The sequence below is a fragment of the Diabrotica undecimpunctata genome, chromosome 7 (genome assembly GCF_040954645.1).
Source record: "Diabrotica undecimpunctata isolate CICGRU chromosome 7, icDiaUnde3, whole genome shotgun sequence".
Lineage (NCBI taxonomy): Eukaryota > Metazoa > Arthropoda > Insecta > Coleoptera > Chrysomelidae > Diabrotica > Diabrotica undecimpunctata.
In genome coordinates, this window is record NC_092809.1 from 159228240 (window position 1) to 159238861 (window position 10622).

At 31.6% G+C, this 10622-nt stretch overlaps 2 protein-coding genes across 3 annotated transcripts in view; one reads left to right on the forward strand and one right to left on the reverse strand.

Moving 5' to 3' along the window:
* The window catches only part of LOC140447061 (ras-related and estrogen-regulated growth inhibitor), a 110786-nt gene extending 101151 nt beyond the window's left edge, over window positions 1–9635 (reverse strand). Inside the window, exon 1 of the mRNA XM_072539649.1 lies at window positions 9589–9635. Within this exon, the coding sequence (XP_072395750.1) occupies window positions 9589–9634 (46 nt within the window). The 5' untranslated portion in view covers window position 9635. The remainder of the gene's footprint in view (window positions 1–9588) is intronic.
* The window catches only part of LOC140447060 (uncharacterized), a 45061-nt gene extending 35305 nt beyond the window's left edge, over window positions 1–9756 (forward strand). For both annotated transcript variants that reach the window (XM_072539646.1, XM_072539647.1), the window contains 2 exons: window positions 5432–5545; window positions 9605–9756. In XM_072539646.1, the coding sequence (XP_072395747.1) occupies window positions 5432–5545; window positions 9605–9756 (266 nt within the window). The remainder of the gene's footprint in view (window positions 1–5431; window positions 5546–9604) is intronic.
* The last annotated feature ends 866 nt before the right edge of the window (window positions 9757–10622 follow it).

The window sequence follows — 10622 nt, forward strand, 5'->3', positions numbered from 1 at the left end:
ATTGTCACGACGGGGGCGTGGCACTTGTGTACTTGTGACTAAATTATTTCAGTTGTAATTTATTTCTTGTTTGACGTTGACTTGTGCACGTATACGGATATTTAAAAAATGAGTTTGATAAAAAGTTCCCGTGGTTGAGATTTATTAGTGGTGGAGCATCATTCGTTCTCGAAACAGAAAGTGTTAAAAAGCGGCGAGATATTTTGGCGCTGCATCCAAAGAAACACTAAGTGTTCCGCAAAAGTGTTAACAATAGGCTGTGAGGACCTCACCATCACAAGAAGTGATTTGGTACATAATCATGAAGCCGATCCAAAAAAGCTTGAAGTAAAGATGGTAACCAATGCATGTAAAAGAAAAGCCCAAGAGGACATATCGGAAAAGCCTGCCAAAATTACAAGAACCGCTGTTGCTGAGTGTGATGCCAATTTGCTGACGGTTCTTGACATAGCTAGCATAAGAAAGAACATTTACAACTGTCGTCGTAAACTGTTACCAGGTCCGTTACCAAGAAGCATATCAGAAGTCCATAACGCGGTTAGTAATTATTCTCCTAAAACCTGTCGCAATGAAAGTTTTTTGTTTTTAAATCATCCTGAATTAAATGTAATTGTATTTTCATGCGAGACAAATATTCGTTTGTTGTGTAAATTAAAAACTTTGTATATGGATGGTACATTTTCATACAGTACCAAATATTTTCTACAATTATTTACTATACATGGCATGGAAAATGGACATTATGTTCCTTTAGCATACTGTTTGTTAAAGGACAAATTGTCAATGACATACAAAAATTTATTTTCTTTATTAAGGTCTAAGATTTTTGAAACATTTCAATTATCATTAGAGCCAACTGAAATATTTGTGGACTTTGAAAAAGCAATTCACTGTGCTTTATTGTATATGTGGCCCAATGCAAAAATTAGTGGATGCCGTTTTCAATTACACCAAAACTGGTTTAAAAAAATTCAATTTTTGGGTTTGGTACAAGAATATAAGGATACAAATTCAGAAATTGGAAAATGGTTAAGGCATACGTTTGGTTTAACTTATTTAAATCCAGCAGAAGTTGAAGAAAGCTTTCTTTATGATTTAATGTCATATAAACCTATAAACGCAACACTTGATATATATGCACATTATTTACTGGAAAATTACATTTTCGATAGCGCTCTATTTCCACCACACATATGGTCTAATCAGAATCCGTCTATTGCGAGGACCACAAATGCCTGTGAATCCTTTCATTCGAGATTTAATTCTTCTTTTTATTCAACACATCCTTCTATTTTTATTTTTATTGAAAAGTTAAAAGAATTTCAAGTAGACACTTATGTCAAAATAAATAGTTTACATATACCAGCAAAAATCAAAGATACTACTGTTAAGGCTAAATTGGCATTTTTTGAGAAAATGATGGATAAACTACGATCCCAACAAATACGTAGGTTAGATTTTATAAAATCTGTATCTTATCATTCCTATAATAGCAAATAAATCATTGTATACAAGTATATTAACGGTAAAATGCACAAAAAATTAGGTACTAGTTGTATTATATTTAGATATTATTACAGTTATAAAGAAATAAAATGCACATTACTTTTATTAAAATAAATAAATTAATTAATTATGGTATTTTATTTATGTCGCAGCTATATTTATTTGGTGTCGAATATATAGTCGCCTCGTATTTCGGTGAGACTGTGTAAAAATATATTTATCTGTAATAAAAGCAGGCAATACAAATTAAAATAAAAGTACTCTACCAGGAGTAGTTATTAACTGCGAAATTATCAATGACTGAGATGTATATTAATACAAAGTTTTAATATTCTCTTCGATATTTACATTTAGATGAGCCTGGTAAAATATGTACAGTCGCTCAGATAAAGTTATCATCGATGCATTCTTTGCGTAAGATAACAATATTTGCCTGAGCGACCGAAACCATAAAGTAAGTTACCCCAATAAATTTTGTTTTGACCGTCCAGTGGTTTACACTTGGGTAGGTAGTATAATATTTTATATTATTTTAAACTTTATTTTTAAACGAAATATTGTTTATTTGGATGAAACCTGGTATGGTACTCATGACACCGTGAAAAAAAGTTGGACGATTAATAACAAAAAGTGTTCTAATTCAGTACCGCCCAATAAAGGACAGAATTATAATTTTATACTGCGGTGTAGAAAATGGATGCATCGACGATTTATTATTAATATCTGCAAAAAAAATGACGTGAATCTAGATTATCATGAGGATATGGAGGGTGGAGGAATTTTTTGTGAATCATGGATTGAAAAATCTCTTCTTCCAGAATTATATATATATATATATATATATATATATATATATACAAACAACACAGTTAGGGTTGCAGTCAGAAAATTGGCCGGGATGTTAATGAAACACTCTTATGACTTTTTGTCTAGCTTTCGGAATGGTTTTATTCCTTTTTCAAGACACTGTAATAAGAAAAAAATGTAAATATTTATAAAATATTACAATTCTTCAGTGCAACTTACTAGTCGTTGAGATTATTTATAAAAGCATAGACACTCAACATTAATAACACACATATAAAATAGTGGACAAAATACATTCTAAAATTTAAAATTTAGGTACAGATAGTAAAATAATAAATAAAAAGTAAGATAAAGTAATAAACTGTGTTGTTTGTTTATATCGACAGTCACTAATATCCAGTAATTCTTATATATATATATATATATATATATATATATATATATATATATATATATATATATATATATATATATATATATATATATATATTATATATATATACATCGAAAAAGAAGTTCGAGCGTCAATTTTAATGCTTTTAGTTATCAATATGATGGAAATGAAGTATAAAAAAAGTTCAACTCAGGAACCATAGATGTAAACGTTTAACGTTTTTTTGAAAAAAAAACAGAAGTTAGTTTTTATAAAACTCACAAAGAACGGAAGTACGTAAAAATATGTAAAAGAACAGTAAACTTTATTTTACTAAAATACTTTTGAAATGTGGCACCCGTGGTGTGATAATAGTTCTGCAGCTGAAGAGCCAGTGGAACCCTGTAATCAATTGGAATATTTTTACAAAGCCGTGTAGTAAAATGTACCTCTCTGATGATACCATCCAAACATATGCTGAAACATGTTTATGAAGGATTGTGTTCTAAATTGTCTAAATCAGAAGCAATTGTAGAAACGTATTTATCAGAGTGTCCAAAGCAATCTGCTACAAGACTATAGGAGAAACATCTTCTAGACAGAGGAGAAAGGATTGTGCAAATTCACACAAATAAAACCGCACCTAAAGGAACCTATAATCAGAACAATATACAAAATGGATGCGGCTAATATTTTTTCAACTATTGAAAGCCTTCGAAGTGAACTGGTTCGAAAGGATATTCTCTTATATTCAGCAACAACACTTCGATTATTTCTTAAAGCCAATAATTTTAAGTACAAAACTTTAGACAAGCGCCATAATGGAAAGTACTAGAATAATTATTTCTTTAAGAAACATTTCTATCAGATAGATAACTTAGTATCAAAAAATGAAACGAAATGTTGTTTATTTAGATGAGATCTAGTGTGATACTCATGACAGGACAGAGAATTATAATTTTACACTGCGGTTGAGAAAATATATGGATCGATGATGTATTATTAATATCTGCAAAAAAATATTACAACGCGTCTCTAGGTTATCATGAGGATATGGAAAGTTTAATTTTTGAATCATGGTTTGAAGAACCTCTTCTTCCGAGATTCCTGTATCATATTATTCAAGATTAATGAGAAAATTTCAAATATTACTTGAAACAAATTACAAATTCAAGAATTTTTATTTGAGAAGGATTTGTACTTTGAGGCATCATATAGTAAAAAGCAATTGTTGGAGGTTGTTTACAGTAGACAGTACCAGAAGGAATATGTTGTTGATAACTGTACTCGCAGTAATGGGCATACCGTGCTTGGTATGCCCAGTATTACAATTTACAATCGTACTTCCTCCTTACTATTGTAAATTGAACCCAATAGAGTTAATATGGACACAACTTAAAGGAAATAGAAGAAGAAGAAACGTGGCTCCTAAATTTTTGTCTACTGCTCTCCAGTTAATTAGAAGAGAAGTCACAAAGATCACAGCAACCAACTGGACAAGTGTAATCAAACATGTAATCGTAGTGGAAAATGTATATAACTGTATATAATTTAAAAAATGAATTCTCTATTTTTTTTATTACAATAACTAAGTTATCAGGGATAAAATGTGATCATAAGTTTTAAAACTTATGAGCAGTTGTGTTATTAAAACGTTTGTATACTTAAATACTTGTACATAAAACATTTGTTTAATTGTATGTGATAATTACTTTTATTAACAATTTTTTATAGGTATTGTTATTTTACAATAAGTTCTATTTAGCCGAGTCGATTAGTGTTATCTCTTCATAGATATATCACAGAAGTTAACAACACCAATATTTTTTATTTAAACTTTATAGAAAATGAAACTTTCTTAAATAAAATTAAATAAAAACTTTTATTTAATTAAAAATTAGATATCTACGCCACTGTTCAGTAAAGTAGTGACCACTCTGACATTGTTGCCATTTTCTAGTATTTTACCCGTTCTGGTTCCTATAAATTTTCTCACGAAATTACGTGTCGACTATACCTGTAAGATAAAAACGGGAATTGGGGCTGGTGTCGAAAATTGCCATTAAATTTTTAGTCGCTACCTGCTTAGTGTCGAAATTTCCTACGCCCAGCTTTACGTGTCTCGACAGCGTAGGTCACTGACACAGGTACAATTTTATTACATTACATTACAAGAATATACAGTAACATTACAATCGATAAATTAATGCAGTAAATATTGATACAATTAATTAATTATAAATTTCTTCCTCTATATTTCCTGGTAAAGCCTGATTTCAAAGAGGAAATGAATAAGGTTTTGGAATTGATCTGGCGAGCTGAGAATATTTTGTAGGTTTCGTTTCAAAAGAATCTTTTTTCTGTTGCTGTTGAAATAAGGACAGTCTACGAGAATATGTTTAACAGATAGAATGTTACAGAACATGGCACAGAAATGCCAATTTTAGACAATCGTGGGCAAATACGAAGAACGAATATATTATAAATGAAATGTAGTAATAATTTACGATATTGACTTTTACATATTTTATGACTTTTTAATCCTCTTTTATTTATTTAACCTTTTTGTTACTTAATTATTAAATTTATTCGTGTATGCTAAGAGTAGTCATTTAAAATATTTTCTTAACGTTATATAATTTTTGGTTTCATTTGGTTTTTCTTGCCACTATAATAAAATCTTCTACTTGCCATCTCTTTTGGAATATTAATGTGACTTATTTTATATACAAAATTTATTTCTAGGTAACTATCAACAATCTGACTACAGAGCTAACCAACAATATTCTGAACCCCTTAAATATTGTACGGATCAATATTCTTATGAACAACAAAGTATTATTTGTCCAGCAATATCAGGTAATAAATATTTTAACTATCTTAAAATTTTAACCCAAGTACGAAAAGTGAATTATTAGACCATTCATTTTTTGATCACCTTACCTTAATAATAATATGACTACTATTAGTACCTACTGGATTAGATTACCAGTCCTATTAGAGTCCAGTGAGCAAGTGGCTTGATAATGTATTCGCCTATATTATAATATTTCCCTTAAACTATCAAAAATTTGAGTTTTGTTAATTTTTGTGTTAGTAGTATACTAAAAATCTGGTGGAGATATGTATATCATATATTCTCTATTTAGCCTCATGAAAAAGAAACACTGAATAAATTTTTGAGAACTTAAATAAAAGATCAATCAACAAATTCAGCATGTGAAAAGAAAACAACAACTCACTTCCTTTTCTGGATGTATTAATCATAAAGGAGGATATGCAATATGTAACCAAAGTCTATAAAAAACCAACCCACACCAACAGTTGCTTAAGTTATCACTTAAACCACAAAATAAATATTAAAAACTTAATTATGAAATCACTCTATGATTAAGGCGAAAATTACGATTAGCGAAAATGCATTTCACAAAGAAAAAAATCTGCTAACAAACGTCTTATCCAATATCAATTATCCATTGCCATTAAAAACAAGGACTTCCACAAGATTTAAGAAAAGAAATAACCAAATATTGAAATACATAATATTGTACATGTAATGAATAGTAAAAGAAACAGTCGGTAATAAGAATACACTAACACCAATTAAATCTGATAGAAACTAATAACGGCGTTACTGATCATGGCCCACGGAAGCCAAGACTCAGAAGGGGAGAAGAAGACAAGGACTCTTAGGTCGTTAATCAGCGAATTTCTTGTGAAAAGAACGTAGATGAGGAAATAAGACTGTCCAACACTAGAATAGGAACCTGGAATGTTCAGAACATGTTTCAATCTGGTAAAATGGACAAGATTATTCAAGAAATAAACAGGTTGAATATCGATGTACTGAGTATCAGTGCAGCCAGGTGGCCCAACTCAGGTTATTTTTCAAAAGACGAAGCCGCAATATATTATTCCGGTAGGTAGCGAGAATCGCCAACACAGACAGAACGTGCAGTGATAGATAATAAAAAATCTAATAGAGCGGCGGAATGCTATTTCCCTATCTCAGAAAGGGTAATGGTACTGAAGTTGGTGATATCTCATGCCAAACTGAATTTGATACAAGTTAATGCTTCTATAGCGAATGCCGACGAAGAAGAAGGGAAATTATTTTACCGAGATATCGAAGAGGTACTGAGAATAACGAAAACAAGAGAAATCACATTAGTCCTAGGTGATCTCAATGCAAAGATTGAAAAGGGACAAAGCGGGAAGTGTATAGGAAACTATGGTCTGGGAAACTGAAATGAGAGAAGAGACCGTCTGTTACAATTATGTCCAAGAGCAGAACTTTCTTATTAGAAACACATTTTTCAAGTTACCAAACAGACGACTGTATACATGGCGATCGCCTGCAGATGCATCGGAGAAAGTAGTCAGGAACCAAATAGACTACATTATGATCAATGAAAGATACCGCAATGCTGTTAAAGCCGTGAAAGCATACCCTGGATCACACGTGGCTTCAGATCACAATCCACTTATCGCCAAGATTACACTCACCCTTAAAACTATTAAAAGACATCAAAGAATCCCTACAGTAGACACAAGAAAACTTAAAGAATCCAACGTAAAAGAATGCCTCCAACATGAACTGCATGTGAACTGCAGCAGAATTGAACACAAACACCAATGATATTGACGAGTACTGGGATTGACTAAAACATTGTCTAGTGGAATCCTGTAAAGAAATACTACAGACTTTCGCAGGGAGAAAAGAAGAATGGATGAATGACGAGATACTCAATATGATGGAATAACAGAGACAATTTAAAAACAAAGACAACAATACATACAGAGATGTAAACCACGAGATCAGGAAGATGATAAAACAGGCAAAAGAAAAATACTTTGAAGAGAAATGCAAAGAGATCTGTTTAACCTACACAAGAAAATTAAAGAACTGGCAGGACTAAAAAAATAAAATCCCACTGGTGCACTTCTGGATAGACACGGAAATACTATAACACAGGCGGACGAGAAAGTACAAAGATGGGCAAAATATATCGACAAACTGTTCGATGATGAAAGAGCACATAGAACTTATGTCAGAAGAAATAGGTCCATATATTACAAAAGAAGAAATATTACAAAAATTAAAAACAATGAAGAGTGGGAAAAGTCCTGGACCTGACATGCTTCCTCATGATCTCTCCAGAAGGAAAAACGCAAGAGAATGCAGTGATTACTGCACCATTAGCTTGATGTCTCATGTGCTAAATTTACTACTAAAAGTCATCCATAACCGGATATATCACACAACTGGACATAGACGTTAATGACACACAATTTGATTCTGGCCTAGGAACGCGTGAAGCTCTTTTTTCACTTAATATGCTGATACAAAGATGCCTGGACATCAATCAAGATATATACGCATGTTTTATTGACTATAATAAAGCATTCGATAAAGTACGACATGAACAATTAATGAATGTCCTAATTGAAAGTATTGTCGCCAATTCTTTTTAATGCCTCTGAAGAGATCCTGAAAAAAGTTCTTAAAGGTGAAGCAGCTGGAAAAGAGGTAAATGGAGTTCCCATTAACAACATTAGATATGCGGACGACACTGTGATCTTAGCCGAAAATATTGAAGATCTTCAGAGACTAGTGACCAGAATAGCGAAGTATGGAAAAGAGTACGGTCTAACAATGAACGTCAAGAAGACGAAATTTATGAGAACATCGAAAACTCAAAGAAATAACGAGAATCTTTTAATAAGCGGAACCAACGTCGAGCAAGTGGACAAATATGCATATCTGGGAACAATGATTCACTCCACAAATGATTACATTCAGGAGATCAAAATCAGAATAGAAAAAGCTAGAGCAAATTTAAACAAAATGAGAAGAGTACCATGTACAAGGGATTTAAAATTGGAACTAAGAGTTAGGTTGGCGAGGTGCTATGTTTTTTCGACTTTGTTTTATGGAATGGAATCTGGGACCTTGAATGCGACATCAATAAAAAATCTGGAAATATTCGAGCTGTGGGTGTATAGAATAATTCTGAAAATATCGTGGACAGAACACGTCACAAACAAAGAGGTTCTGAGAAGGATGAATAAAGAAATAGAAATTTTAAATACAATTAAATTAAGAAAATTGGAATATTTTGGACATAATACACGTGGAAAGAAATACACCTTGCTCCAACTGATTATGGAGGAAAAGATTAAAGGAAAGAGAAGCATAGGGAGGCGTAGAATGTCATGGCTGCGCAACCTCAGAGAGTGGTACGTATGTACATCAAATGAACTTTTCGGAGCAGCCGTCTCAAAAGTCCGAATAGCTATGATGATGAACAAGAAGAAGAACACCAATTAGTTAATAGAAGATCAAAAACATCATCTATAATTAACTACATAAGCACAGAAAGATGAGAATTTGATGTCAATCCTAAGGTATAACATCACCCTCAAGATTTCACTACAATTTTGACTATTTCTCTATAAAATCAAAGTCAAGTAAATCAACTGTCAAATTGATTGCCAAAAAGCACCAATTAATAAACATTTACATATTAGCATAAAAATTTCTTCATTTATATATTATTGGGAAAACGATTTTCGGATTTGAAATCAAAACATTAAAGCAAATGTAAAATGTTATTATTACGATCAATTGTGATTTCCATATAAATGCACTATTTATTATGATTCTATCTCGACAGGTATATTCTCGATTTAGTATATCATCAGGTCTCGGTAAGGTAACTTCACAAATAATATACTTACCGAAGACCTGACAATGAGCAGACAATTAGACAATGAAGTGCTCTAAACGGGTCGTCCAATTTATTATTAAACAGCAGAGTTTTTCTTTTTTATTCTATAAATCCTCTTAAAAATGAACTTAAATGTATTATCGATTTAGCATTAAGTCAATAGAATTTTACCTTTTCTTTGTTTCAGGAAAACAACAAACACAACCCCCAAGATCATATCAAGCTCAACAAAGTTATATTAATTACAACTATGAATATTCCGATGACGATTCGTGTAATGATGATTATAATTGCGGTTACGATGATTGTGATAAGTATAGGTCAACAGTGCTGTTTTAGATAGGTAGCAAAAATAAAGTTCTTTAGAATATTCTAGTATGAGCTTGCACATCTTTTCTTGTTTTTTCCTGATTGAAGTCTTCGCCACTCTGAAAAATATCTTCTGATGGATAAAATTTAAATTAACGGTAGGTTCTCGATAAGAGAACTTAGTTATATAATTACTACTTCAAAATATTCATTTGAAATTATATCAGTTAATTAATTACCAAATTTAATTTTCTGACCAATTAAATTTAGTTTTAGGTAAATAAACTAAGATTGTTCTGAAGCTATTTTATTATGGCATGTTAATGCAATTACTATTTAAATGGGAATAAGCCACAATTAAAGGTTACAGTTCGTTTATTGACGTTTCAATTTCCACCTCGGAAATCGTTCTCAAAATACAAACATTAGTAAATTAAACAATTTTTTTTTTTTTTTGGTTTTGGTACAGGTACAGGTTTTGCTGGTTACATTTTTGAGAACCGAAAAAGGAATTAGTTTTTAGCAGGACAATGCAGTGTCCAGGGTATCGTAAGATGAGCTAGACAGCGATGCAGAAGTGAAGAGACTATATCAATAGAATGGAAAATAAGAGGCTCGCGAAAATTGCAAAGTACGAAAAACCAAATCGAGACTACCTAAGAGATCTCCAATACCATGTTACGAGAGTTGGACATCTGAAGTCCCAAGACTTATTTGTAGAAATAAACAATACTTTATCCTAAATTAAAAGATATAGAGATATATGTAAAGCTTCCTTAGATTTACGCGCTAATAAAATTTGCATATCATGTTGTGACACGGCCGACCTTTTTCCTAGAAAATTGTAACCGTAAACTCGATCAAGAACTGTCAGATCAGTTGGATAATTGATGTAA